Source organism: Phocoena sinus, chromosome 11 (genome assembly GCF_008692025.1).
Source record: "Phocoena sinus isolate mPhoSin1 chromosome 11, mPhoSin1.pri, whole genome shotgun sequence".
Classification (NCBI taxonomy): domain Eukaryota; kingdom Metazoa; phylum Chordata; class Mammalia; order Artiodactyla; family Phocoenidae; genus Phocoena; species Phocoena sinus.
In genome coordinates, this window is record NC_045773.1 from 39,531,341 (window position 1) to 39,559,336 (window position 27,996).

A 27,996-nucleotide genomic window follows, 5' to 3' on the forward strand; every position below is an offset into this window, starting at 1 on the left:
TTCATTAATTGTAACAAATGTATCACAATAAGGTAAGCTATTAATAGGAATAACTGCATGCCTGTATGTGGGCAGGGATATATGGGAAATTCTGTACCATCTGCTCAATTCTTCTGTAAATATAAGACGGTTCTAAAAACTAGTTTTTAAAAAACTAATTAGGAGATTCTATTTCACTTTATTTTTTCATGTCAAGATCATAACATAATTTTAGTTCACAAAATATTTATCAGTGCACACTTAAGCATCTTCTGTCTGATTTTTATAAAAGAAAGTTCTGAGTGATATTTTGAAAGATCACAGAAAATCTCATATACCTGTAAAAGGAAGTACAGTTCAGAAATATGCTATTATTTCAAAAGCAACAAACATCTTTTGTAAAAAATTTATTTTTATTTTACTTTTTTATTTTTGGCTGAGACCCGCGGCTTGCAGGATCTTAGTTCCCCAACAAGGAATTGAAACCGGGCCACTGCAGTGAAAGCGCAGAGTCCTAACCACTGGACCGCCAAGGAATTCCCTAAAAATTTTAAATTATGTATTAAAATAATACAGAAGTGTAAAAATGGTAGCCTCTTTTCCCTTCCCCGAATTCATTTTCTGTAAGTCACCTGAATGAGAGTTTAGAGTGAGTTCCTCTGGGTTTTTTTCTATGTAGCCTATTAGAAAAAGCACTTCGTTTTGTTTTGTGTGTGTTTTGTTTTCCAAACAAGGAATCCTTTTCACAAATTAGTCTCTAAAACTGTTCCTTTTTTCTTAGCAATATATTGCTAAATTCTTTCCATGTCAACCGCCTGAACTTTCTCCATTCCTTTAAAGAGAAAAGCGTGACTTTCAGCAGCAGCCTCGTAGTCCCAGGTTCCACCCTGGTGGTTTAGCCCTGGGGTTGCGATTCGCAAACCTGCTGTGGCTGCGCTCCCCGCCCGCCCGGCCGCTCTGAGCACTCAGTGGAGTCGAGGCGCCCACTGTTCGCGAGAAACATCGCGCACTCTGTCCCCAACGCCACCACCACGGGTAAAGAGGGAAGATGGGCTGGATCCAGAACAGACCCGCGCAAGATGATGCCTAGCCAGATGGATTAATGCGCACTGTTACCCAGGGACGCGGAGACAAGAACTAACGACCAGCAGAGAATGAATATCCGCGGCGTCGTCCGCCAGGGAGCAGCCGAGCGCCAAGTCTGCGGTACTGCGCCTGCGCCTCGCGCGCCGCTGCGTCCACTCTACGCATGCGTGGCGCGGCTCAGCGTCCACTGGAGCCAGAAGATGGCGGCTTCCGCGGTTTGCCGGGCGGCCAGCGCCGGGACGCGAGTGCTGGTGCGCAGCCGCCGCTCGGTGAGGTGTCAGCGAGAGCGCAGAGCTATGGGGAGCGGGTCTTTGGAAAGCAGACAGGGAGCGGGCTGTTAGCGGTGGCGGGTCGAGAATGGGGAGGTCGCGGGGTCAGGGTCGTGGGAAGGTCACGGCCGAGGGCACGCATGGGAGTCTCGCGGCTGGCCTGGGGGCGGAGACGGGGATCCCACCGCAGGCCTGAGAGCTAAGGGGTGATCCTCCAATCTAATCCTCAGTCCTGGTCGCCCCTTTCCAGCAGCCGGCCCTGCTGAGGTCGCCTGTCTTGCGGGGCATCGCCACCTACGCCCAGGCCCTGCAGAGCGTGCCGGAGACGCAGGTCAGCCAGCTGGACAACGGGCTGCGAGTGGCCTCGGAGCAGTCCTCCCAGCCTACCTGCACGGTGAGTGGGTCCGCTGTCGGGAGTGCACCTCAATATTGGGCATGGTCTCCTTTCCCAAGTCGGGGTGTGACCTTGGGCTCAAGTGCTCTGTGGTTTGGATCAGACTCCTCCCAGCCACCTCAGGATTGACCCTCCTACCCCAATCCCTACCCTAGCCACGCCTTGACTTCTTGGGGGCAATCCTCACCGTACCCAACACTTACTTAGCGTGTGATGCTTGCCAATCAGGAGGCCAAGTCTTTTTTCAGCTTTTTCTTCAGCAGCCCATATGAGAGAAGTGATCCTTCAATGAGGAAAATGGGGTTCAGAGACATTAGGTGACTGCCAGGCTCATGGCCCAAAGTCAATCCCTTGCCTAGACTGGAAATGTATTGCAGAAGAAATCAACTAGAAAATTCCGGTTAAATGGATAATTTTCCTCAAAATTCACTCAAAGATAGAAATCTTGGCTAGATAAACAGAGAAGATTCTCAAGAAGTGAACCGTCTCCTCCCCACCCCAAACTTCAGGTGCTTTTACTGGTAAATTCTTTCAGTTTTCCAGGAACAAATAATGTTGTGTGATATAAGTTGTTACTGAACACAACAAAAGGTGATGGGCAACTTCCTTATAACATGGCACCTGTATAAGCCGACCCACAGCCTGTTAAGAAAGCTTGGTAGAGAATGCTGTATTTCATGGACACTAAGATGCTCTAGATTGTAAGGAGCATCACTGTGCTCTAGTGGCAGGAAAAGAATGCTGCCAGTTATAATCAAAGGATACCATGGATTGTAAAATGTATCTTTCGAAGATGTTAGATGTGTAATAGACGTTCATGTAAAGAATTTATGACGTATGGTACGTGTATCAACATCTCTTAGGAAAGTACATGTGAACATTTTAAGTCAGCTATGAAACAAATAGTAAATTAAAAGATTAGGTCTATGTCACCATGGGGGTGAGTAGTGTGGTTTGTGTTTCACAGCACACCAGGAGACTATTAAGAAAATTATAAGATTCTCTCATTGGGTGCCAAGGAGACACTTGGCAGTGTTAGGTGTCCAGCTCTGTTTAAAACTTTTTTTAAAGTGTGAACGAAGGCTACTTACGATAAAATGTTCAGTGTTTATGCCAATAGTCTCTCCTTTAATGGCGAAAGGACACAATCACCAGAAAAAAGGCAGGGTATAATTTTTAGGAAGGAGAAAAGAAGTTGTTTTCAAATGATTAGTTGCTTGCCTAGAAGAAACAAAGAATCAACTGAAAAGTGAGGTTGAATTTAAGAATTTCCTGTGGTGATGGGACAGGTGAACGTGCCTGGTTTGAAGCTTCCCTGCGAGTCTCGATAACCAGTCAGGAAATAGAGCAGGGAGGAGAGGTGATGCAGTGTGACTGCAGTTATTCAGCTGGTGCCCTGTGCCTCTAAGCACAGGGGTCCTGCTGAGAAGTTTTTCCCCAGCGTGGGACTGTGAGCCCCTGTCTGGGGCTTGTGCTGAGTCCTGCAGGGTGGAGTGTAAGGGGGGCTGAGGTGGTTTGTTTGTTACTTTTGTTGGTGGTTTCTTGTCCAGGTGGGGGTGTGGATTGATGCTGGCAGCCGTTATGAGACTGAGAAGAACAACGGGGCAGGCTACTTTGTGGAGCATCTGGCTTTCAAGGTGAGGCTCCTAAAGTCCTGCATCTCCCCTGGGCTTAGGGCTTCCTGCTGTCCCTCCTGAGGATGCAGTTCAGAAAAGTCAGCCTCCTCAGTTATGGGTTTTAGCAGGGTAGCAGGGGAAAGAGATCTCTGGATGGCTTTTCTGGGAGGAGTCATGTGGACTTGGCCTCTTCTGAGTGAGCGCCTATCTGGTGAACCCCTGCACAAGGCCCCCAGAGCCAGAAAAACCCCAGGGAGCCATAGGAGCCCTGCTCTTCACCAGAGGCCAGGCCTGTGTTGTGTGCATGCACGGATATAGAATTGTGGATGTACACGTGCATTGTAACAAACCCACAGATTTAGTTTTTGTAAAATGCTGTGCATCTCTTGTTTATAGAAGTGAGTAGGAGCTTTCTTGAGGACGGGAACAGCTCCTAAGCCACCTCGTGTTCACATGGAGTGGAGACTGAGTTCTTAAATGAATGAAAAAAATGGAGAAGATACGGGATAGGTGGTGTTGTGGAGCAGGAATGGGCAGCTAGCCAGGTCCAGCATCACAGTTATGTGTGTCAGTCTCAACACATTGATACGTGTGTGTGTGTCATTGGACAGCAGCACTGCCATACACACGCACACATACATACACACACACTGGACTAAGGTTGAGTCCTACAGAGGCCATAGCACACACACAGAGTCGTATAAATGGTATGAAGGAGAGTGGGTAGTGGTAGCATCACCTGAGCACAGGTGTGAGCTTACCTGACCATGACTGTCAGTAGGAGGAGAGGGAGTGCTGGTAAGATCAGGCTGGTATGGGAGCTCTCAGTCAAATGCTATGCCCCCTCTTGGTATGGGAGCTCTGGATTTCAGGTAGCACTTGCTTTGGCCATGCCCTTCTTTCCTGGCCCCTGGATGTCTTCATTCTCTTGGTCCTCGATGCCGTGGCGTTGATTGGCTTAAGGCCTGCTAAGCACTTGGTGAGCACAGCCTCTGGGCTGTATAACCCCAGAGTCTTTGCTGAGGGAGATACCTGTGGACCAGTGGTCCTGCTGGGACTTCAGCCTGTGAGGATGGGGTCCTGGGCTCCCATGTGGCTCCTGATTTGTCCTGTTGATGTGTGGTTCCAGGGAACAAAGAATCGGCCTGGCATTGCCTTGGAGAAGGAGGTAGAGAGCATGGGGGCCCATCTTAATGCCTACAGCACCCGGGAGCACACAGCTTACTACATCAAGGCACTGTCTAAGGACCTGCCAAAAGGTACGCTGGAGGATGGGGCCGGGACACCAGTAGGACTCCAGGAGTGCAGAGGACAGGCACTCAGGAGCCCCTGGCCTGGCTGAAGAATGGGGTTACCCTTAGAGTATGGCCTTGCAACAAAGCAACCACTGGTGTTAGGCCTGGGGTTTTGTCCTGTTACTGGTCACCAAACCTGTCCTTGCATCCAGCTGTGGAGCTCCTGGCCGACATTGTGCAGAACTGCAGCCTAGAAGACTCCCAGGTTGAGAAGGAGCGTGATGTGATCCTGCAGGAGCTGCAGGAGAATGATGCATCTATGCGGGACGTGGTCTTTGACTACCTGCATGCCACGGCATTCCAGGGCACACCTCTAGCCCAGGCCGTGGAGGGGTCCAATGAGAATGTCAGGTGAGTGTTGGCTGGTCTGGGGTGGAATTTGTCCCCTCATTCTGGCATGGCCAGGCCATGTCCACATGAGTTTATTTTTAGTTGATCTGCTGTCTGTGCTGTTTATTTTCCTAATTCACACAACTGGAGACATTTTCTATGTTGCCACATGGTCCCTGTGAGTCTTTTTTAACACCTGTGTGGTTTTCACTTGAATTTCGGGCTTTGCTTTAGGGTACGTTTCCATGCATGTCCTGCCAGCCTGAGGGAGGGTGCTCTGGGTATCCCTCCACATGGCTTCTTGTCCTCTGGTGGGATGAGCTCTGCTGTTGCCCCTCAAGAGCCCCCACCGTCAGTTCTCACCCTCCTCAGAGGGGACTACAAGCCTGTCCTGAGGTGGGATGTGAGGGGGGCCCAATGAGGGCTGCCCTCTGGGCCCCAGAGTGGTGGGTGGCAGAAATGGGGCAAGGACCAATTGATGTGTGGAGTCCTGCTTTCCAGAGAAGCCATGTCTCCTGGTCTGTCTCCTCAGCCCCGTTTTGTGTGACCCAGATCATTCTGGTTTGGGAGCGGTATTGACCAATTGGCTGTATGTCTTGCAGGAAGCTGTCTCGGGCAGACCTGACTGAGTACCTCAGCCGGCATTACAAGGCCTCTCGAATGGTTTTAGCAGCAGCTGGAGGTGAGCGATGGGCTCATTGAAGCCCTGTGGTAATAGGGGGGTGGGCTGTGGCCTTGGTTACCAGGGCCAAGTCTCCCAGTTCTGACCATAGGGATCTTCCACTCCTGGGGACACTGTTCCCACCCTGTCCTTGAGGGGAGTGACTTCTCTTCCATGCTCTTTGAGGTGGGGTGGGATTCTCCTCTGCCACCACCACTGAAACTGGCCGCCCAGGGATGCTACTCCGCTCTTTAGTACAGGCCTCAGTTGGGCTGTTGGCCTCTCCAGGCCTCAGGGTTTTCTCAGCCCCACCTGGTCGTAGGAGATCCAGGTTGTAGGCTGGTGGGAGATTCAAGGCCTCAGGCCTGTTTCTCTTGGCCTTGTCAGTGGGCAAACCAGACATTGCATGACAGATGGGAAGTGCCTTGAAAGGAAGGCATACAGTGGTAGGGGGACTTTAATGGGGGACTCAGAGTTAGAGGGTAGGGAGGTGGTTGTTTGTTTGTTTGTTTTTTTGAATTGGGAGGTGCTTTTGAAGCATGTGTCATTTGAACAGAGGCTTAAAGAGAGGTGGGATTTAATTCGGTGGGGAATGGGAGGTCTGTGCAGAGGGGAAGAGCAGTGTCACGGGCTGGTGTGTTTTGAGGCTTGCTCTGCTGCCGTGTAGGGGCCAGAGCGGAAGTGGGCAGGCGCAGGGAGTGCTTGCTGCAGGTGCCTGGTGGGGGACGGTAGGAGCTGGGAGAGAAGTGCAGGGACTCAGGGTGGCTTTTTAGGTAGACACACCTGACAGAGGAGGGGATGTGGCGGGGAGGGGACGGGAGCAGGGCCAGGGTGCTTTCCCAACTTAGGTCGTGACAGCTGACTGGGCAAGAAAAATTGATAGGAAGAACATGATTGGTGGCCTTGGGGCCAGTGAACCTCAGGACCAAGAGCAGTCTGAGCTACTGACACATCAGACTTTGTTGAGTCCAACAGGATCTGAGCTCAGGGAAGGAAAGAATAAACGGCAGAGGCACCTAGAAGGCTGTACCTGGGGGAGGCTGCTTACTACCACAGCGCCCACTGGTCAAGGCGCTATGGCAGCAAAGGCCTCCTCTTGCAGAGGTGAGGTCCAGGAGGGGTCCTGAGGCGTGAGTTTGTAACGTTACTGGTAAACATCCCCAGCTCTCAGGGGACCCGGGAGCTAGTCACAGCCCTGCGTAGCACCTCTTTGTGCCCTCTCACTTGCCAGCCCCCATAGGATCTGCTTGAGGAAGGGCCAGAGGGAGAAGGCAGGGCAGGTGGCCTTATGCCCAGGGAGCACCAGTCTTGTCCTTGGTGCTGGTGGGAATGTGTCACGTGGGAACCCATTTTTAACTCAGCATGCTGCTGCTTCCCTGTGGCTGAGGTGATGGAAGCTGTTTGACCCTGAGGTGCCTGCCCTGCCCATGAGATAGGGTGTGTCTGTGAAGGGTCCTCTTTCCTCACCTTGTCCTGATGTCATGTCTTCCTTTTGGTGTTTCCCACCAAGGCAGGACATGGGGTCCTCTGCTTGTGTGTGATCTCCCCTACCCTGTGCCTTGGGCCCTGGCTGGCCAGTAACTCTGCTGTCTGTCTCTGCAGGGGTGGAGCACCGGCAGCTGCTAGACCTCGCCCAGAAGCACTTCTGCAGCCTCTCTGGGACATACGCTGAAGACGCTGTGCCCACTCTCACTCCCTGCCGCTTCACTGGCAGCGAGGTGGGCTGCTTGGTGGGCGGGGGTAGTGCCCTCAGCCAGGACCTCTTGGGGGCACCCTCATGTGCATGGCTATCTTCATGACTCCGGAGATGCCTCGAGTTGGCCATGTGTCCTGTGGCTGCTGCCTCACAGGCACACGTGTTCACACTTGCATGCACACTCTCCACCCACACTTGGCACCTTTGCTGGTCACCTGGGAAATCTGGCTGTCCCTCAGCTTTGCCATGTACTGTTTCAGATCCGCCACCGTGATGATGCCCTGCCTTTGGCCCATGTGGCCATTGCAGTGGAGGGGCCTGGCTGGGCCAACCCGGACAATGTGGCCCTCCAGGTGGCCAATGCCATCATTGGCCACTATGACTGCACTTACGGTGGTGGCACGGTGAGTGCCAGGGGTGGGCATGGGATGGGACCTTGTCTTCAGGGAAGAGAGGGAGCTAGGCTGTGGGCGCTTGTACTGTGGGGTTTGGGGTGTGGACTGCAGACAGGAGGGTGGGTGCTGACCACCCTCATCCCTGGTAGCACTTGTCCAGCCCACTGGCTGCAGTTGCTGCAACCAAGAAGCTGTGCCAGAGTTTCCAGACCTTCAATATCTGCTATGCAGAGACAGGGTTGCTGGGCGCACACTTTGTCTGCGACCACATGAGCATCGACGACATGATGTTCTTCCTACAAGGCCAGTGGTGAGTGGCGGCCTAGTGGTGCCAGGGAGGTGGGGAGGGAATAGGGCCCTTTGAGCAGGACCGTGGGAGGCTCAGAGACAGCACCGTCTCTCAGGATGAATCCCGCCCCACCCCTGCTCTAGGATGCGCCTTTGCACCAGTGCCACAGAGAGCGAGGTGGTCCGGGGCAAAAACATTCTCAGAAATGCTCTGGTGTCTCATCTGATCGGTGAGTCCTGCAGCCCTGTGGCAAGGGGTAGAGTGCATACTGGCAGTGACAGTCCCAGTGTTCCTAACCAAGACTGGAAACGAAAACTTCGAAGGTCACACCATACCCCACCACCACCCCTCTCACAGGGGCCTGGGGTTTTAGGTACAGGTGTGGGTAGGCTAGATCAACAGCCCATGGATACAGTGACAGGTGGTTGTACAAGTGAGAGTTGTGGTCTAGGTCAGACCAAGGTCCAGGTCAGCCCAGAACGCTGTAGGTTCTGTGTGTACCGTGAAGCACTTCGGCAGCCTCTCTGGGACATATGCCGAGGACGCTGCTCCCACTCTCACTCCGTGCTGCTTCACTGGCAGCGAGGTGGGCTGCTTGGTGGGTGGGGGTAGTGCTCTCAGCCGGGGCTTCTTGGGGGCACCCTCGCATGCATGGCTTGGACGCACGTGGATTGGACCATGTGGACCTGTAAACTTCCCCCAACCCTTGCAGGCACCACTCCTGTTTGTGAGGACATTGGACGTAGTCTTCTGACATATGGCCGCCGCATCCCCCTGGCTGAGTGGGAAAGCCGGATTGCGGTAACAAGGGCCCCTGGGAGAGGTTCTGGAGTCTTGGCCTGGCAGACTCCCAGAGGGTGGAGAGTTGAGGCAGTGCAGACTGCTCCTGTAGGCAACCCTGGTGTCCTAGGCAGCATCACCTGCCTCGGTGGTGTAATTGGAGGGCAGGGCAGAGGCACTGATGGCTGTAGGGATGGGTGGGGCCTGAGGAAGTCTACAGCAGGGAGAGCCCTGCTGCATTTCCCCTTTTGGTTGAGGGGCAGCTCCATGGTACGTGTGGAAGATCTTGGTCGTCTGGATAATATTGACTGGCAGAGGTAGTCCCCAGGTGCCTGTCACTCAGTGTGCCCTCTGCTTCATCCTGCAGGAGGTGGATGCCAGTATCATGCGTGAGGTCTGCTCCAAGTACTTCTATGATCAGTGTCCAGCAGTGGCTGGATTGGGTGAGTGGCCTAGAAAGTCTGCTCTTTGTCCTTCGCAGTCTGTTGTCTTGGCCTCCCCTCTGCCTCTGCTCCCCCATCCCCCAGCTTTCATGGGGAGCAGCACATTGAGGCCCCTAAGAGGCTCTGCCCAATAGCCTGGCTGCCAGGGAGTTCCTGCTCAGAAAACCTGTCCTAGCAGCTCCCTGACTCCCTGCCAAGGTGCCTCCATCAGTACCCCACACCCGCCAGGTAATGGACACCTCCATGTGTGGGGTGGAGCTCCAAAGGCCAGAGCATGAAGGGACAGGCTCAGCACCCCCTGGAGGAATGTTCTCTTCCCTCTTTCCACTCCAAGCCTGTCTTGTGCTGCTCTGGGCAGCTCTGGATGGGGTGCGGCGCAGGGCCAGGTGTCCCTGTACAGGCCAGGTACCTCACCCTGACGCCCCACCTTATCCCCACAGGGCCCATTGAACAGCTTCCAGATTATAACCGGATCCGTAGTGGCATGTTTTGGCTGCGCTTCTAGGCAGGAAGCCTGTGCAGGCAAAAGGGCGGGGCCAGGGTCTGTGGTCCCCCCAACCACAAACATATCACCTCAGTCCTTCAAACCTGTCCTGCAGATAACCACCAACCAATAAAGTCCTGTGTTGAGAACTGCCGCGTCCCTCTCTTGGCATTGGCATGGGGTCCACTGGGCAGTGGATTGGGGAGCAGGGACTTCCTCCCGGTTCTGCATCTCCTAGATCCTTCTGCCTTCCCACAGGCTGATGTGTCCTTAGCGAGGGGCAAGCGTGGGGCTGCAGCACAGAGGCCGGAAGCCTTTGATGCCTGCAGGGAGCTGAGGCCAGCTGTTTCCATTTAGCCACATAGGCGATGCTCTTAGCCAATCTGTCCCAAGAGTGAGGTGTGGGAGGCCATGGGAACTGCAGGCCCAGACTTTGCCCTGGTAGAGGTCCCAGCCTGGGAACTCAGGGGTCTCAGGTGGGAAGCCCCTTGCTGTGGGTCCTGTGCGGTCACCCTCCGGCGGACCCTCGTACCCCAGACGGACCAGGAGAGGCCAAGGAATGTCCCTGAGGGAGCCTCCTTCATATGTTTACTCTGGATTCTGGGAGGAGGATAGCCTGGGGCATAGTGTTCCCATTTGGTTTCTAACTGCTGCCTGGACAGGCAAGGCAAGAATCCTTTGCCTTGATTTGCCGCTGACTCAGGCTCCAAGAATATCCCTGAACTCAGTGGGGCCTGAGCCCCCTCCCTAGACTTGGTCTGTCCCAGGCAAGTCTGAGCTGCTGGCCTGGCAGTCCCCTCCTCATCTCCCTGAGGACCTGGTGGAGCTCTCAACTGTCTAGTCCCCCTGCCACCTTTGGGCAATGGTCCCCAAGGCAGGTGGGCAGATAGGCCCCTCTTCCTGTGCCCCCCAACCCTTCCACAGTCAGGTTCCCTGGGATCCCAGTGGGGGAATGGAAGTGTGGGGCCCAATTTTGCTGTGAGGGAGGTGCTGCTGGCACTTGTGGACAGGGCTCTGGGACAAGGTTTCTTGAGAAGATGGCTATTCAGAAGTGCCCCAGCATCCCAGCCTTGCAGTGGCCAAAACAGCCCTCAGTTTGCTCCCACTCCACCCCAGTGCTTTTCCCTTCAGCTCTGTTTGTTGCCACAAGTCGTCAATTAGGAAATAACTGTCAAGTGCTTTCTAGAACCCAAGGCTGGGGGACTCAGGTCATCCTACTTTGTGAACAACTGGAGAGAAGCTGCTGGACAGTGCAGAACCCTGACAGGCCCACCCCTGGATGGTTACAGACACAGCATATCCAGGCTGGGGAACAGCAAGTGCCAAGCGTTTTGTCCCAAGTTTGAGCTCCTGGAGGATGGGGCTTGATTTCTCTGCTAAGGCCAGGCCTGACTCTCAAAGGCTACAGGTGTGCTGGACACAGAGCGCTCGAGCGAGTGATCTGGTCCTAACGGACCTTGCATGCCTAGCCAGGGAATTTGATCTTTACTTTGGAGGCGTGCTGGGGGAGGTGTATTGGAAGTTAACGGGAAGAGAAGTGACTTGGTCAGCTGAGAGTTAGCCTGGGGACTCAGGGTGGATTTCTGTGCGCTTCTGGTGAGCAGCTCTGTGGCAGAGCAGATACCACAGCTATAGTAAGAGCTGGAGTGGGCTTCAGGGGATGCAAGCAGGGCAGCATCCCCAGCAGGGCTGGGGTACCACAGGGGAGGGGCAGGTTGGAGGAGGATGACCTGCCCAGCTTTGGCCACGGTTCTGAGAAATTTGGAGGTGTTCAAGACAGATGTGTGGGGCTGGAATCCCCAAAAGAGGCCCCAGTTGGAGACATGGTGCCATCCAGCAGAGGTGGTGACCGAAGCCAGAGGAGGAAATGTCCAGGGGAGTGTGGGAAGGAGAAAGAAAACTCTAGGGCCCCAGTGTGTTTATGGAGGGAGCTGGTGTCTGGGGTTGGTCCCTAACTGTGCCTGCCAGGAGGCCACACCCCTGCTCATGAGCCTCCCCCCCGAGCGCCAGACCTGTGCTCATCCTCAACCTTGCTTCTGCCTCCAACAGCCTCCCGTAGCACGCTTTGAGTGACCCCCTCACAGCAGGCAGCCATTTCTTTTGGGGGACCCCTCATGGTTCTGATGAGGTTTGCCTGAACACCCTCTCAGCTGGGCCTCCAGTCTCTCCTAAAGGCTAGACCCAAATGTGTATGTATGTCTGTCCTGCTCTCACCCACCCTTGCTGTACAAGAAGAGGTGAGGGTCTTGCAGGCAGGGGCTGCCTCTGTAATGAGGGCACGACTGGGTCTCTGCAGCCCTCACGTGAAGGACAGATTTCAAAGGGTTGGGGGGTCTTGGGACATGGCTGAAGAGACCTTGACCTAGGGAAAAGGTTCTGGGCCCTATGGATCACAGTGCTGTACTTCATGATAATTTGGGGCTGTCCCTGTAGCTCAAGCCTTATTGGACAATAGGAAAACAGGCAGTATGGATGGTTCTCACTGCCCCCAGCTCTGGCCATACCAGAGACCTGGCCATACCTAGAAGAGGACAAGGCAGACAAGTTTAACAGAAGTGCTGTCCCCTTTTGTCCCCCATTAGCCTGTGGAGCCCCAGGAGAGGCTGGGGGCCAGGCACGTTGGAAGGGGCCCTATGGCAGTGGTGAGTCTAGAAGTATTCTCCAGGCTTAAAAAAAACAGGGGAAGGATCTCTCTATCTCAGTATCAACCGCTATAATGAACACATACGTATATACAAAGAGTGTCCCTGGCCTGCGGGTGTGTTGAGGGGACTGTCCATAATCACAGAAGCCAGCTGAGGGAGACGGGTGGGAATTCAGCCTGGTTAAGGGAAGAGGAGTGAGGAAGGAGTAGTTATGAAGGTGGACACCACAGGTGGACCTTGAGGGCCGTGAGGAAGGGAGGGAGGAGCCCAGGGTGACCTCTGGGCCTGGCAGAGATGATGGGTGGAAGGGGGTCTTCAAGAAGAGTAGGTTGGGGACTTCCCTGGTGGCACAGTGGTTAAGAATCCGCCTGCTGATGCAGGGGACACAGGTTTGAGCCCTGGTCCGGGAAGATCCCACATGCCACGGGGCAACTAAGCCTGTGTGCCGCAACTACTGAGCCTGCGCTCTAGAGCCCGCGAGCGACAACTACTGAGCCCGCATGCCACAACTACTGAAGCCCACGCACCTAGAGCCCGAGCTCTGCAACAAGAGAAGCCACCGCAATGAGAAGCCTACGCACTGCAATGAAGAGTAGCCCCCGCTCACCGCAACTAGAGAAAGCCCACGCACAGCAACGAAGACCCAATGCAGAAGAAGAGTAGGTTGGAGGAGGGGACTCTGAGGGGCCAAAATGAGAATGTGTGGGTAGGGGAGCCTGGCTGGAGCAGGACAGGCGCACCAGTGGGGGCATAGGCAGGAGGGGGTGGATTCCTGAGAGATGAGCTGTCACTGTGGGTGACTCCACACATGGATAACCCCTCCCTGGAGGCACAGCTGGATGGCATCTGCCTGGGGCTGGTTCAGAGCACAGGAAGGGGTCCAGGACACTGGGATGGACATGTCTGCATAAGTACAATACAGATTTTCTCCTCCTGGCTTCCCCTTCCAAAGTAGGGGTGGGCATTACTTGGATGCAGCCCAGTGGTGCCTTGCTCTCCCTGGCATGAGCCTAGAGCCCCTCATTTGCTGGGGGCTGCTCTGCTTGTTGAGGGGATTGGGGTGGGACACAGGAGACCCGACAGACAAAGGGATGGCTGAATCACAGGAGAGGCCAGCTGGGACTCATGGCCTGAGGGCTTGTCTAGGTAGCCCAGTCGGAGGTGGGGGTGGAGTGGGGGGAGGGGGGTGGTGAGTCATCTCCAGCTGCATCTTCTACCCCACCAACATCCTGCTGCGTCTTTCATCCCCGGGAACCTGTCTGAAGTCTGGTCTCCAGCAGTCACTTCTAGTCTGTTTGACCTAAAGCAGCCAAGATCTCTGACCCTAGATGGGGTTGGAGAGGGATCCCTCAACATCCATCTGTAGAGAACCTCCTGGGGAAATCCCAGAAGCCACGGGAGGTGGGGGTCTTTACACTTAAGTGGAGTCAGATCATCTGTCCAGGGGAGGGGTGGCAGGGGCGGCGACTTCTGGGGCGATGGGTGGGGGTGGGCCGCCTGGGTCCCCGCCCGCTGCTCCGCCCCCGGGATCAGGGACTTTTCTCTGCCGTGGCGGCGGGACTGCAGCAGCGGCTGGCGATCGGAGCCGGCGGACCGGCAGGCAAGACCGGGACTGGGGGTGGGAGAACGCTGGCCTCGGACCCACCAAGGCTGAGGGACAGAGGCGGGGTCCTGGCTGACCGTTTCCCTCACCCAGGATGAGGCTGCGGCTCCTGGTGGCTGCGCTCTGCGCGGGGATCCTGGCAGGGGCTCCCCGAGTGTGGGCCCAGCACAGGGAGAGAGGTGGGTACGGCAGAGAAGGACCCCATCCAGGGCACTGCACCCTGCCACCCACAACTCCACTCGACCTTCATCCTGGATCCCGCCTCCCACCCTCCTCGACTTATGCATTTCTCCTAATTTTCCCTGGACTCCCCAAGCCCTCCGCGACCCACACTGCATCTCCAAAACTGCATCCAGTTGTGCGTGGGTCCCCTACCCTATGTCACTCCGCGCTGGTCCCCAGACGCCAGCCAACTTCAGTCCCAGATCCACACCCGCTCCGGCGACTCTCCCTCCCCACTAGTCCTCCGCGTGAGACTCCGCTCCAGGCCCCACCTCTGCTGCCTCCACCGCTCCCAGGCCCAAGCCAGCCTGTGCCCGTTTGCACAGTGGATGAGGCCAACTCCCCTCCCCAGCCCCAGGGGACCACAGTGAAGGTAGGGGGTGGGTGGGCCCCAAGAAAAAATCGTGATCGCTTTTCCCTGCCCCAGTGAGCTGCACGCGCCTTTACGCCGCTGACATCGTGTTCCTACTCGACGGCTCCTCGTCCATTGGCCGAAGCAACTTCCGCGAAGTGAGGGGTTTCCTTGAGGGGCTGGTGCTGCCCTTCTCCGGGGCAGCCGGTGCACAGGGTGTGCGCTTCGCTGCCGTGCAGTACAGCGATGACCCACGGTGAGTGGCTCCCCACAGCTGGACCCACCAGGACCCCACCCCCAGAAAGAAGCAGAGAGCCCCCAAACCCCTAGGTTAGGCTTTAGGGAACCCAGAGGATCCCCCCTCCCACCAGCCAGGACATCTTCTTAAGACAGAAGCAGGGATCTCCTAGGTACAGCCCTCACATCTGAGACCCCTTCTGAATAGTGCCTTGCCAAAGATAGGAGCTGTGTTTTCTGATCTAGAGATGGAGAGGCCTAGAAGGGGACCCATGGCTTGAGATGCCCTGTGCCTGCTGGACTCTCCTTGTTCTAGCCTCCTGATGCCTTCAGCCTCTCTCACTCAGCAGAGGGCCTCCCTGTCTGGCCAGTGTCCACCTGCTTATAACTGGGCCCTTCTTCCTACCATTATTTAATTAACCAGACATCCTGGTACCTGAGCCTGGGAGCCCCAAGGGGTCCAGGCCTGCCCAGGCCCAGCCACAGGCACAACACAGTTGGGTACCTAAGGAGTTTGTTAGCTTGGGAGCTTCAGAGATGGAAGGTAGGAATCACAGAACCAAGTGGACTCTCAAGGGGGCCCAATACAACCCTCATTCCAGAGGCCTCTTAGAGGCCAGGACCAGAAAAAGCCCTTACTCCTAGCCTGCTGCCACCCACCTCCCCACAGGACAGAATTTGGCCTGGATGCGCTTGGCTCAGGAGGTGATGTGATCCATGCAATCCGAGAGATCAGCTACAAGGGAGGCAACACGCGCACAGGAGCTGCAATTCTCCACGTGGCTGACCGTGTCTTTCTGCCCCAGCTGGCCCGACCTGGTGTTCCCAAGGTGATCTCTCACCCTACCATGCCTTCCAAGGTGACCCCAAGTAAGTGTCTGAGGCAGTCCTGACTTGACTCTGCACCTGCCCCAGGTCTGCATCCTCATCACAGATGGGAAGTCCCAGGACCTGGTGGACACAGCTGCCCAGAGGCTGAAGGGGCAGGGAGTCAAGCTGTTTGCTGTGGGTGAGTACCAAGCTCGGGTGACAGGTCAGCTGGGGCAGGGATGAGTCAGAGGGCATGTGGGCAGCTGAGCCCTGATTGGGCATCACCTCAGGGATCAAGAATGCCGACCCTGAGGAGCTGAAGCGAATCGCCTCACAGCCGGCCAGCGATTTCTTCTTCTTCGTCAACGACTTCAACATCTTGAGGACGCTACTGCCTCTTGTTTCCCGGAGGGTGTGCACAACTGCAGGTGGCGTGCCTGTGGCCTTGCCCTGTGAGTTCCTGCCCACCCTGTGTGCCCTGACCCGAACCCCAACCTGGGAGTACTGATTCCATCCCATGTGCTCCTGACCCTTGAGCCCGGTGCTGTACCATAAGTGCTGACCCTTGATCCTCTTGCCTGGTTGCCTGACTGCCCCTTTCCCAGCCGATGACTCAACCTCTGGTCCACGAGACCTGGTGCTGTCTGAGCCAGGCAGTCAATCCTTGAGAGTACAATGGACAGCGGCCAGTGGCCCTGTGACTGGCTACAAGGTCCAGTACACGCCCCTGACGGGGCTGGGACAGCCACTGTCGAGTGAACGGCGGGAGGTAAGGATGTCAGCAGTGGTAGGTGGAGGGCTGGGGACTTAGCTGGCCAAGATGAAGTGACCTCTGACCCTGGGCAGGTGAGCGTCCCAGCGGGTGAGACCAGCATGAGGCTGCAGGGTCTCCGGCCACTGACTGAGTACCAAGTGACGGTGGTTGCCCTCTACGCCAACAGCATCGGGGAGGCCGTGAGTGGGACAGCTCGGACAAGTGAGCAGTTCTGCTAACCTCTGACCCTGCTCACCTAACCACCCATCCCAGTAACCCCTCCCCACTCTGGACTCACTAATCCCTGGTGGGACCTTCCCCTAGCTGCTCTGGAGGGACCGGAGCTGACCATCCAGAACACCACAGCCCACAGCCTCCTGGTAGCCTGGCGGGGTGTGCCAGGTGCCACTGGCTACCGCATGACATGGCGGGTCTTCAGTGGTGAGTCAGAGGTGTGGGCTGAAGGAAGTCCCTGCACCTCAGACAGGACTGTAGGGTGCTGAGTCTGCAAGACCCACTGACCCCTCTGTGCCCCCCGTGCAGGTGGGGCCACGCAGCAGCAGGAGCTGGGCCCTGGGCAGGGGTCAGTGCTGCTGCGTGACCTGGAGCCTGGCACAGACTATGAGGTGACCGTGAGCACCCTGCTTGGCCGGAGCGTGGGGCCTGCCACCTCCCTGACTGCCCGTACCGGTGAGAGGGCTGGGTGCTTTCTTCAGGCTGGGTGGGCAGCCTGGCAGGGCATAGAGGCCACTGACCTCCCATGTGCCCTGGGCAGACACTTTTGTTGAGCAGACCCTGCGTCCCATCATCCTGGGCCCCACATCCATCCTTCTTTCCTGGAACTTGGTGCCTGAGGCCCGTGGCTACCGGCTGGAGTGGCGGCGTGAGAGTGGTCCGTGTGGGAGGGTGGGGTGGGCAGGCTGGGTCCGGACCTGGCCTCAGCTGGCCTGACCCTGTCATCTTGCAGGCTTGGAGGTGCCACAGAAGGTGGTGCTGCCCTCTGACGTGACCCGCTACCAGTTGGATGGGCTGCAGCCAGGCACTGAGTATCGCCTCACACTCTACACGCTGCTAGAGGGCCACGAGGTGGCCACGCCTGCAACTGTGGTCCCCCCTGGTGAGGGCTCTGTGGGCCCGGCCAAGTGAGAGGGGAAGGTACAGGGGCCCCAGGCTGCCTCTCAGGCTGTGCTGTCCAACAGAGCCAGAGCTGCCCATGGGCCCTGTGACAGACCTACAGGCCACCGAGCTGCCTGGGCAGCGGGTGCGAGTGTCCTGGAGGCCAGTTCCCAGCGCCACCGAGTATCGGATCACCGTGCGCAGCATCCAGGGTGAGGGGGACACAGCAAGACCCGTACACACACTAAAGTTCCAGCCTTTCAAACCATTCCAGCCTTTCCAGCCCTTCTCCACTCCGGGGTCTCTACAGCCTCCTCCTCTCTCCTTGTCCATCCACCTCCCAAGATGGCACTGAACCAGACCCCGTCACAGGGTCTGTCTGCTCCCTGCCCTGACCCTGCCTGTCTCTTCATCTGGATCTGTCTCCACTCCCTGCCCCACCTCCCTGGCCATGGCTTTTACCCTTCTCCACAACCACAAGCTCAACCCCCGCCCTTCTATAACCTTAGCTGTGACCACTGTTCTCCCATGTCCCCATCTAATACTGACTCCACCTCACTGTCTGTCGATGACCTGTCAACTCATGTCGCTGTCCGCTGACTTCTGACATCCTACATCTTATGTCCTTCTCCACTGACTCCTGTCATTATGTGTCCCCATTCATCACTGGCCCATTATCCTGTGTCGCTGTCCATCACTGACTCCTTTTACCCCTGTCCTTATCTCTCACACCTTTCCGTCCCATGTCCCATCCCTCACTGACCCTTTTCTTTTTTTTTTTTTTTAACATCTTTATTGGGATTTAATTGCTCTACAATGGTGTGTTAGTTTCTGCTTTATAACAAAGTGAATCAGCTATACATATACATATGTCCCCATTCCCTCTTGCATCTCCCTCCCTCCCACCCTCCCTATCCCACCCCTCTAGGTGGCCACAAAGCACCAAGCTGATCTCCCTGTGCTATGCGGCTGATTCCCACTAGCTAGCTATTTTACGTTTGGTAGTGTATATATGTCCATGCCACTCTCTCACTTTGTCCCAGCTTACCCTTCCCCCTCCCCGTGTCCTTAAGTCCATTCTCTATGTCTGCATCTTTATTCCTGTCCTGCCGCCACTGACCCTTTTCATCTTGTATCTCTGTCCATCACTGAGCACCTTCATCCCACATTCCCATCTCTCACTGACTCCTGCCTGCCTATCCTGCCTTCTCCCTTAGGGGTCGAGCGGAGCCTGGTGCTTCCCGGGAGTCAGACAGCTTTTGACTTGGATGACGTCCGGACTGGGCTGAGCTACACAGTGTGGGTGTCAGCTCGAGTAGGCACCCGAGAGGGTGGTGCCAGCGTCCTCACTGTTCGCAGGGGTGAGCACTGCAGGAGGGCTGTGGGGGACAGCTGCCTGACTCACTCTGGTCCTGGTTTTGATCCCTGACCTCTATCTTTAATCCCCAGAGCCAGAAACCCCACTTGCCATCCCAGGGCTGCAAGTAGTGGCGTCAGACGCAACACGAGTGAGGGTGGCCTGGGGACCTGTGCCTGGAGCCAGTGGATTTCGGGTTAGCTGGAGGACAGACAATGGTCAGTGTGGGATGTGCGGGAGGGTTGCTGAAGGGAACGATCAGGGTATGGGGGACCAAGGGGCAGGCAGGAGCCATGCCAACATTTCTCTCTGACGTTAGGTCTGGAGTCCAGCAAGACATTGCCCTCAGAGTCTACTGCCACAGATATCATGGGGCTGAGACCTGGAACCTCCTACCAGGTGGCTGTGTCGGCATTGCGAGGGAGAGAGGAGGGCCCACCTGCGATCACTGTGGCTCGAACTGGTCAGGGCCTGACCCAGCCCCTTGGCTCTCTCTCTCCAGTGGCCCTTCAGACCCCCATGCCTTCCCTTTCAGACCCTTGCTTCTCCACAGAACTCCAGTCTCCCCCTTTAGATCCCTACTGCCTCCTCCCTCAGAGGCCCCGCTTCCCCCTTCAGTCTCCCTTGCCTCCTTTTAAGCCCCTGCCTTCTTCAGATTCCTCTGCCTGTCCCCTAACACCCCGCTCTTCTTGCCCTCAGATTTCCAGCACCTCATCTCTCAGACCCCATTGCCTTTTCTGCTAGACTTGACCATCCTCTTAGACTTACACTTTTCTTCTTTGTCAGACACCCTCACTGCTTCCTAGTCCTCCGTCGGAACCCTAATACCTTCTCTGTCAGACCCTCTGGTCTCCCAGATTCCTGTCGCCTGCCACCTCAGATTTCTACTATCCCCTCTGTCAGAACCCCCACTCCTTCCCCATCTGACCCATTCACTGCATCCGCTATCAAATCCTTGCCTCCCTTTAGACTCCCATTGCCTTCCTCTATTAGATGTCCCCCCCAATCCCTCCCCCATCAGACCCTCCACTGCCTCTTCCATCAGACTCCCCATTGCCTCTCCCCACCAGACCCACTGGGCCCAATGAAGACAGTCCATGTGACTCAAGTCAGCAGCTCATCTGTCACCATCACCTGGAACAGGGTTCCTGGTGCCACAGGATACAGGGTCTCCTGGCACTCAGGCCACGGTGGGCACCAGGGGTTTGGGAAGGGAGCAGAGGTTTTGGAGGTTGTCGGGGGCAGGCCTGGGTGGAATGGGAGCAGGCGTTTCTTCGGGGTCCAGGTGGGACATTGCGGGGCAGAGTCTGGCTAGTCCTAGAGCTACCTTCATCCTCACTCCTAGGCCCAGAGAAATCCCAGTTGGTTTCTGGGGAGGCCACAGTGGCTGAGCTGGATGGCCTGGAGCCAGATACCGAGTACACAGTGCATGTGTGGGCCCGTATGGCTGGTGTGGATGGGACCCCTGCCTCTGTGGTTGTAAGGACTGGTAAGTGGACCCTGGCCATCTGCCAACCACATCTCATTGGCTACCCTGTCCTGCTGCATATTCCTGACTGCTCCAGCTGCCTGCTCCATCACAGCTCTTCTCATGACTTATCTCCCCACACTGACGTACCCCACATTGACTAGGAGTCCACCCACAGTGGCCTCTTGGCTGCTCCACACTGCCCACTCTGAGGCACTGATCTTTTCCCACTCAGAAGTTGCCTGCACTGACCCGTCCACAGTAACCTCATACTGACCTTCAGATAGACCTCCCTGCGTTGAACATGCCTGTTCTGCCACCCTGTTCTCTGCCCTGTTCTCTGCCAGTGGCCCCTGATCCTTTTCCCTGCGTCTTCCCCCAGACCCTCAGCCCGTGGGCAGTGTCTCGAAGCTGCAGATCCTCAATGCTTCCAGTGATGTTCTCCGGGTCACCTGGGTGGGGGTCACTGGAGCCACAGCTTACAGACTGGCCTGGGGCCGGAGCGAGGGTATGGTTCCCTGACCCTGCCCTTGCCCTTCCTGGCTGGGATTGGCCCCTTTGGTCAGCCACCCCTATCCCTGACCGTTGCCCTATGCTCGCCTGGCCAGGTGGCCCCACGAGACAGGAGATGCTCCCAGGAAACACGGACTCCGCAGAGATACGGGGCCTCGAAGGTGGAGTCAGCTACTCAGTGAGAGTGACTGCACTTGTGGGGGATCGTGAGGGCGCACCTGTCTCCATTGTCGTCACCACGCGTAGGCAGAGCTCGGGCTGGCGCGAGCCTTGGATTGGTGCCCTGGACGGTTTGGGGGCGGGGTTTGTTCTCGGGAATGGAAGAGGGTCCAGGGATTGGTAGTGAACCTGTGGGGGCGGGGTCTTCGGGGGGAGGAGGGATGTAGCCTGGGATAGGCAGTGGGGCCTGTTGGGGGCGGTGCGTGTTCCAAGGTTGGTCTGGGATTGGCACAGAGATTAACTGGGGACGGAGCCTCCTTGATTTTTGTGCTTTCTCTCTAGCGCCTGAGGAGGCTCCACCAGCCCTGGAGACACTTCGTGTAGTGCAGCGAGGGGAGCACTCGCTGAGGCTACGCTGGCAGCCGGTGCCCGGGGCACGCGGCTTCCGTCTGCGTTGGCGACCTGAGGGTGAGAGGTGCCCCCGGTAGGGAGGTTAGGGACCAATGGGGCGGGGTTGGGGGTGGGGTCGGTGAAATCAGTGAGAGTGGGCAGGGTCTGTCAGTGGGGGTCTGCGGATCGCTGAAGGTAACTGGTATCAGTCACCTAGGTGCGTGGGATCAATGAGGGTCAGTCGGGCAGGGTCAGCGGGAATAAGGAGATCAGTCAGGAGGGTGGACCCCATCAGCAGGATCAGTCAGTGAGGCTGGCGGGGTCATTGTCAGTAAGGTACGTGGGGGTCAGTGAGGCGGGCGTGTCCATAAATGCTGGTCTGTAGCATCCTCCTACGTGCCCCTGCCCCCATCTCATGCCTGCCCCAGGTGGCCAGGAACAGTCCCAGGTCCTGGGGCCGGAACTCAGCAGCTACGAACTGGACGGGCTGGAGCCAGTGACCCACTACCGTATATGGCTGAGTGTCTTGGGGACAGCTGGAGAAGGGCCCCCCTCAGAAGTAACTGCATACACTGGTGTGCTCTTACCCCTACCGATGACCCACCCTGATTTCCTGTACCCCATGACCCTGAGTGACTCCTCCTGTAGCCCCCCCTACCATTCCTGATCCGGGGTGATCCCAGCATGACCTCCAGTGACTTCCTTCACTAAGATGAATCTGCCCCAGGATCTCCTTAGATCTCTCTCCTCTGGGTTCTCGGGACACATACTCGGATCCCTAGTCTTTGATTCCTCCTTCAGAGTCACCTCGTGTCCCAAGCACTGAACTGCGTGTTGTAGACACCTCAGTCGACTCAGTGACTCTGGCCTGGACCCCGGTGTCTGGGGTATCCAGCTACATCCTCTCCTGGCAGCCACTCAGAGGCCCTGGCCAAGGTGATGGGGAGGCTAGTGTTCGGGTGGGCTGGCAGTGGGGGCTCCATGGAGGGCCTCCTGTTTAACTGAGCTCTGTCCTCTGCAGAGTTGCCTGGGGCCTCACAGACACTTCCGGGGATCTCAAGCTCCCAGCGGGTGACAGGGCTAGAGCCTGGTATCTCCTACATATTCTCCCTGACACCTGTCCGGGAGGGTGTACAGGGTCCTGAGGCCTCGGTCACACAGACCCCAGGTATGGTGGGCCCAGTGGGAGGGGCCCAAGAGAGTAGCTAGATGGGCTGACTGCTTCAGTAACTCAGCTCCCTTCCTGCAGTGTGTCCCCATGGCCTGATGGACGTGGTGTTCCTGCTGCATACCACTCGAGACAATGCTCATCGCGCAGAGGCTGTGAAGCGAGCCCTGGAGCATCTGGTGTCTGCACTTGGGCCTCTTGGGCCACAGGCCATCCAGGTTTGGCCCCAGAGGCAGCCAGACTCCTACCTGTCCCTGCCCACCCCTGGTCCCACACCATTTCCCTATCCCACCACTGGTCCAGGCTTTCTCCCTGCCCTTCCCCAGGCTCCAGATCGCCTCACTTGCTGGTTGGCTCCGTATCCTACCATCACTGCTGACCCCCTAATAGATCAGGTTTAGTTACACACCTTGGGCTCTGTGTCTCCCACCAGGCTCTGTGTCCCCTGTCCCTGCTGTGTCATCCTCCCCAGGCTCTGTGGTCTCCCTACCCTAGGTTGGCCTCCTGTCCTACAGTCACCGGCCCTCCCCACTGTTCTCGCTGAACAGCTCCTATGACCTTGGTGTCATCCGGCAGAAGATCCGCAACATCCCCTACACGGACCCAAGTGGGAACAACCTGGGTAAGGACTACAGTGGACATGGATTCTTGGGGCTTTCCCATTGGGAGCTTGGTGCCCCTGGGTTCTGACATGAACTTTCTCTCAGGCACAGCAGTGGTTACAGCTCACAGATACCTGTTGGCACCAGATGTCCCTGGACGACGCCGGCACGTGCCGGGGGTGATGGTTCTACTGGTGGATGAGCCCTTGAGAGGTGACATCTTCAGCTCTATCCGTGAGGCCCAGGCTGCTGGTGAGGAGCAGGGCTGGTGGGAATGGGACCTGGGAATAGGGTTGGCCCCAGCAGGGTCGTCATGCAAGCTGCTGGACCCCTCCTTAGGGCTCAAAGTGATGATGCTGGGCCTGGCAGGAGCTGACCCAGAACAGCTGCGTCGCTTGGTGCCGGGCATGGACTCTGCCCAGACCTTCTTCACCGTGGATGATGGTCCAAGCTTGGACCGGGCAGTCAGTAGTCTGGCAACAGCCCTGTGTCAGACGGCTTTGACCACCCAGGTTTGGAAGGGGCCTCTGGGGGACTAGGTGGTGAAAAACAGAGGGTCTGGGGGTTCTTGGTAGAACGGCTGACCTCCAGGAGACCCTGTGTCCACAGCTACAGCCAGAGCCTTGCTCGGTGCATTGTCCAAAGGTAAGTGTCCAGGGTTGAGAGGGTGGGTGAGGGCCACTCTTGGAACTTGCCACTCTGACTGTCGCCCGACACATCTTTCCCCAGGGCCAGAAGGGGGAACCCGGAGAGATGGTGAGTGGCTCTGGTTGGGGGTAGAGAATGGGTTGGGGGCTCAGTGGGTCAGGGGGAGGTCAGCAGCACAGGGCTCACCGATCATCCTTCCTAGGGGCTGAAAGGACAAGCCGGGCCTCCTGGTCCCCCCGGCCTCCCGGTGAGTGCCACCCCATACCTGTCCTCTGTCCCCTGACCGGTGTACTGCCTCTTCACCTGCTCTCTTCTCTCAGGGCAGGATGGGTGTTCCTGGCCCCCAGGGACCTCCTGGAAGTACCATTGCGAAGGGTGAGAGGGTGAGTGTAGAGACCATTGAGGTTCCCCTAAGACAATCCTCGAAGCTTCCTTAGGGTTATTACAAGAGGGAATGAAGAAACAGAGTTAGAAACACAGAGTATTCCTAGAAGCCTAAGTGGACATTATCAACCACAGCAGAGACTTTGGGGAAGGATCTGAATTAGGGGGGACCAGTGGGGTTTTGAGATCCCCTGGAGAGCCCGGGTGGAAGTTCCAAGTCCAAGAGGCAGGGAAGGCCCTGGCCTCATCACTGCCCTTGTGCCTGGGGTTCGGCTCCATTCAGCTCACAGGGTACATACATCACTGCTGTACCCCCAACAACGCTCAGGGGCCTGTGGGGTGAGGGGTTCAGGTGAAGAATAGTCAGTCAGGGCTCCTCCAGCGAACCAGGGGCACTGAGGGAGGGTCCCTTCCTGCCCTAACCTCTTTGCCTCCTTAGGGCTTCCCTGGGGCAGATGGGCCTCCAGGCAGCCCTGGCCGCCCTGGTACTCCTGGAACCCCCGGCCCGAAGGTGAGCAAGCCTTGCCCTCACAGTTCACATGGTGGGATGCTTTGCTTGAGCGGGTGGGGTGGTCTGACTGGTCTGACTCTGGCCTCCATTTATAGGGCTCCCCAGGGTGGCCCAGTCCTCGTGGAGAACCAGTAAGTTGCTCTGCCCCACAGTGTCTTCCCAGAGCCCTTTCTGTAGGGTGGGGAGCTGGGGTGGTGGAGCGGGGTTGGCTTGTAGGGGCCCACCCTGAAATGCACTGAGACCAAGCATCACCCTTTACTCTGTTTTGTCCTCAGGGAGAGCGAGGACCTCGAGGCCCAAAGGGGGAGCCGGTAGGTGAAGGAGGGAGGGGAGGGAACCAAGCCAGGATGTCCAAGGGAGGAACAGGGTTGCCCCAGGACAGACACTGTGTGGGGCCTAAGGCATGATGAGGAATAGCTGGGGAACTCTAGGGGCTTCTCCTACCTCAAGGCTCCCATACCCTGAATCCTTTCTGCTGTTCTCTGCCCTGCAGGGAGAGCCTGGACGAGTCATTGGAGGCGAGGGCCCAGGGCTTCCTGGGCAGAAAGGGGACCCTGGACCTCCAGTAAGTTCTGGAGTATGGTGTGGAGGGGAGTGATGTGTGATGGGGGAACCAGTGGGGTGGGTCTATGGGGTTGTACTTTATATTTTGTCTCTTCCATCAGGGTCCCCCTGGATCTCGTGGCCCATTGGGAGACCCAGGACCCCGTGGTCCCCCAGGATTTTCTGGAACAGCTGTGAAGGTGAGGGCATGACCGCCATATGGTCTCATCACCTCCATGTGATCCAGTGACCTGGTGACCTCATTGAAACCCACACAACCCCTGCTGGTCACTCTGAGCTCATGACCTCTTGACCACCCCCACCCATGACTCCTCAGTTCCTCCATGAACTTTGTAATCCAGTTTGACCCCAAGACTCTCATTCCTCCTGGTATCTTGGGGTGTGGAGGTGTGGTCCAGGGTCACGTGTCATGATCTCTCTTCCAGGGTGAGAAAGGTGATCGTGGGGAGCGGGTAAGTGAGGGGCAAGTTATGCTGGGGGTGGCTTGGAGTCTGATTCCCCCCGGCCATCCCCTGACCTGCTGTTCTTTCCCAGGGTCCCCCTGGACCAGGTGATGGCAGCGTTGCTTTAGGGGAGCCTGGGCTGCCGGTGAGGGAGCCTTGAGGCTCTGCTGGGGACCCTGTGGCCCATGCTCTGGGGTGTGGATAGAGGAGCTGGGGGCTTTTCTGGGGCAGTGGGTGGGTGCTGGACCTCAGTTTGGGGCTCACATTTTTACTCACCTCCTCCTAGGGTCTTCCTGGAAGCCGTGGACCCCAAGGCTCAGTTGGCCCCCCTGGAGAAAAAGGAGAAAAGGTGGGAGATCTGACTTCTTGGTGTCCCAGTTCTGAGGTGAGGCCTCTGGGTGCTGGGAGCAGGGTCTTCTACCCACCTGTTTCTCCTTCAGGGTGACTGTGAAGATGGAGCCCCAGGCCTCCCAGGACAACCTGGGACCCTGGGTGAGCCGGTGAGTGCAGAGGCCAGGGATTCTGAGCGTGGTGGGCATAGCTCCAGCCCCCACCCTCAGCCATCAACCCTCTACTCCATCCTTATTCCCAAACCCAAATCTCTGAACCCCTTTCAGGGCCTACGGGGACTTCCTGGAGACACTGGCCCCAAAGTAAGTGCCATTTTGTGAGGGGTCAGGTATGAGAGGTGACACACTGGGACCCCTATAGGATTAGGGGAGGCAGGAGGATCAGGAGATAAGGGTTCTCCCCAGGTCAGAGGCTGTGATTTCAGAGACAGATGATTGGAGTTTGAGACACTTTGTCTGGGGTTCGACAGTAAAGGCCCCTCTCCTATCTCTCTCCCCTCAGGGTGACCAAGGACTAACAGGGGCCATCGGTGAGACTGGAGAAAAGGTAAGTGCAACCTGGGGGGCCCTCAGGGCCCCAGAGGATCTGGAGCCAGACTCAGCTCTGACCCATTCTGCTCCATCAGGGTGAACGTGGATCCCCTGGCCCAGCGGGACCACAGGTGAGCCCACTGACCCCACTGCCGGTGCCAGCAGACCCCCTCCTGGTTCTGACTTCTTGCCCTTGACCTCCACTGCCCCTGGCCCTCCACCCCTCCTCACATGACTCCTAATCTCTGCTGATGCAGGCTCTAACCCTCAACCCCAGGGACCCGCTTTTAGCTTTCTGACCCTGCTGAACTGACCTTGACTTCCACTGACCTGGTCTCTGTCTTCCTGCCGAGTTTGACCCCTGCTGACCTAAATCCTGATCTTCTGTGACCCCCATCATGAACCTCTAGCCCTTACCTGCCATAATCCCCCTGCCCCCACCCACCTGGGTCAGCATTTTTGCTTCTCTTCCCCAGGGTCCACCAGGAGTTGCTGGGCATCCTGGACCTGAGGGTCCTGAAGTAAGTATGTGACTGTGGGATCAGGAGTAGGGCTCTCATGTGTTCCTCCCCATTCTGGGCTCATGCTTTCTCCATGTGCAGGGGCCACCAGGACCCACTGGCCGCCGAGGAGAGAAGGTGGGTCATGGGCTGGGAGTCAAGTGCCCCCGATACCAGGGATTGTGGCAGGTGGGATACTGGGGCCTTGAGTTCCTAGGTGGGTCCCTGACCCATCCCTGTCCCTATCCTTTCTCTACAGGGGGAGCCTGGTCGCCCTGGGGACCCCACAGTGGTGAGTGAAGGGAGGGTGTGTTTCCGATCACCGCACAGGCCCTTGAGCAGTGTGACCCGCCTGGAAACCAGCGTTCCAGGCTGTGACCCCATAACCTTGGGACCCTGGACTGGCTCAGAGCTCTGTGACTCTAATGCTGTAACACGCCTTCCAACTCCTGGCTGTGATCCTGTGAACCCATGACCACCATACAGGTCGTGAGCCCTGTGTAACCCCTGCCCTGCTCCCAGCGGTGACCCTGTGACCTCTGGGCAGAGACTTCTGATTCTATATAACCCCAACTCCAATCAAGCCTGTCGTAGTGTGATCCCTAGGCAGGGCCAAGCCATGTCTGTCCTGTTTGTTTTCAGGGACCTGGGGGTGCTGGAGCTAAAGGAGAGAAGGTAAGTCTGGTAAGAGTGAAGGGAAGCTGTTACAGGGTTGAGATCAAGGTCATAGGGCCTGCCTCTGGGCCTGCCTGGAGGCCCCCGGAGGTCATGACAGTTGTGGCATGATCGCTGGGTGGTGGGTTCATGGAGCCTGTGGCTGATGCTGATGGTCTTTGTCACCTCCAGGGAGACGTAGGGCTCCCTGGGCCCAAAGGAGCTACCGGAGTCAAAGGGGAACGGGTAAGTGTGGGGAAGTGTTTAGGGGTTAGGACAGGTGATGGTTGTGTCCCCT

At 56.9% G+C, this 27,996-nt stretch overlaps 2 protein-coding genes across 10 annotated transcripts in view; both read left to right on the plus strand.

Annotated features, from left to right (window-relative positions):
* The first annotated feature begins 943 nt into the window (after positions 1-943).
* LOC116762745 (cytochrome b-c1 complex subunit 1, mitochondrial) lies at positions 944-9,868 on the plus strand. 7 transcript variants are annotated; one of them, XM_032650119.1, is made up of 13 exons: positions 944-1,334; positions 1,585-1,728; positions 3,279-3,365; positions 4,474-4,603; positions 4,792-4,990; positions 5,572-5,651; positions 7,233-7,348; positions 7,587-7,730; positions 7,871-8,031; positions 8,154-8,239; positions 8,723-8,811; positions 9,158-9,233; positions 9,674-9,868. In XM_032650119.1, the coding sequence occupies exons 1-13, from the start codon at positions 1,134-1,136 to the stop codon at positions 9,736-9,738; spliced, it is 1,578 nt and encodes a 525-aa protein (XP_032506010.1). In that variant the 5' UTR covers positions 944-1,133; the 3' UTR covers positions 9,739-9,868. The 7 variants fall into 7 exon arrangements, 6 of the variants coding, with proteins under 6 accessions (XP_032506010.1, XP_032506016.1, XP_032506011.1 ...); XM_032650120.1 differs by having other exon boundaries at positions 1,197-1,334; positions 1,588-1,728; XM_032650121.1 differs by having other exon boundaries at positions 1,213-1,316.
* Positions 9,869-12,987: 3,119 nt separating this feature from the next.
* COL7A1 (collagen type VII alpha 1 chain) overlaps positions 12,988-27,996 on the plus strand; it is a 32,706-nt gene continuing 17,697 nt past the window's right edge. For all 3 annotated transcript variants that reach the window (XM_032649652.1, XM_032649649.1, XM_032649650.1), the window contains exons 1-49: positions 12,988-13,021; positions 14,059-14,144; positions 14,615-14,795; positions 15,447-15,606; positions 15,692-15,785; positions 15,877-16,038; positions 16,192-16,355; positions 16,433-16,562; positions 16,665-16,781; positions 16,884-17,030; positions 17,116-17,232; positions 17,308-17,457; positions 17,540-17,668; positions 18,674-18,817; positions 18,906-19,031; positions 19,133-19,276; positions 19,884-20,003; positions 20,159-20,302; positions 20,664-20,789; positions 20,890-21,036; positions 21,296-21,421; positions 21,772-21,918; positions 22,145-22,279; positions 22,365-22,511; positions 22,593-22,729; positions 23,007-23,133; positions 23,219-23,365; positions 23,453-23,625; positions 23,723-23,758; positions 23,843-23,869; positions 23,964-24,008; positions 24,082-24,144; positions 24,585-24,656; positions 24,752-24,787; positions 24,932-24,967; positions 25,150-25,221; positions 25,322-25,399; positions 25,646-25,672; positions 25,755-25,808; positions 25,950-26,012; positions 26,104-26,163; positions 26,281-26,316; positions 26,516-26,560; positions 26,640-26,675; positions 27,021-27,065; positions 27,147-27,182; positions 27,304-27,336; positions 27,687-27,719; positions 27,891-27,944. In XM_032649652.1, the coding sequence (XP_032505543.1) occupies positions 14,060-14,144; positions 14,615-14,795; positions 15,447-15,606; positions 15,692-15,785; positions 15,877-16,038; positions 16,192-16,355; positions 16,433-16,562; positions 16,665-16,781; positions 16,884-17,030; positions 17,116-17,232; positions 17,308-17,457; positions 17,540-17,668; positions 18,674-18,817; positions 18,906-19,031; positions 19,133-19,276; positions 19,884-20,003; positions 20,159-20,302; positions 20,664-20,789; positions 20,890-21,036; positions 21,296-21,421; positions 21,772-21,918; positions 22,145-22,279; positions 22,365-22,511; positions 22,593-22,729; positions 23,007-23,133; positions 23,219-23,365; positions 23,453-23,625; positions 23,723-23,758; positions 23,843-23,869; positions 23,964-24,008; positions 24,082-24,144; positions 24,585-24,656; positions 24,752-24,787; positions 24,932-24,967; positions 25,150-25,221; positions 25,322-25,399; positions 25,646-25,672; positions 25,755-25,808; positions 25,950-26,012; positions 26,104-26,163; positions 26,281-26,316; positions 26,516-26,560; positions 26,640-26,675; positions 27,021-27,065; positions 27,147-27,182; positions 27,304-27,336; positions 27,687-27,719; positions 27,891-27,944 (4,713 nt within the window). In that variant the 5' untranslated portion in view covers positions 12,988-13,021; position 14,059. The remainder of the gene's footprint in view (positions 13,022-14,058; positions 14,145-14,614; positions 14,796-15,446; positions 15,607-15,691; positions 15,786-15,876; positions 16,039-16,191; positions 16,356-16,432; positions 16,563-16,664; positions 16,782-16,883; positions 17,031-17,115; positions 17,233-17,307; positions 17,458-17,539; positions 17,669-18,673; positions 18,818-18,905; positions 19,032-19,132; positions 19,277-19,883; positions 20,004-20,158; positions 20,303-20,663; positions 20,790-20,889; positions 21,037-21,295; positions 21,422-21,771; positions 21,919-22,144; positions 22,280-22,364; positions 22,512-22,592; positions 22,730-23,006; positions 23,134-23,218; positions 23,366-23,452; positions 23,626-23,722; positions 23,759-23,842; positions 23,870-23,963; positions 24,009-24,081; positions 24,145-24,584; positions 24,657-24,751; positions 24,788-24,931; positions 24,968-25,149; positions 25,222-25,321; positions 25,400-25,645; positions 25,673-25,754; positions 25,809-25,949; positions 26,013-26,103; positions 26,164-26,280; positions 26,317-26,515; positions 26,561-26,639; positions 26,676-27,020; positions 27,066-27,146; positions 27,183-27,303; positions 27,337-27,686; positions 27,720-27,890; positions 27,945-27,996) is intronic.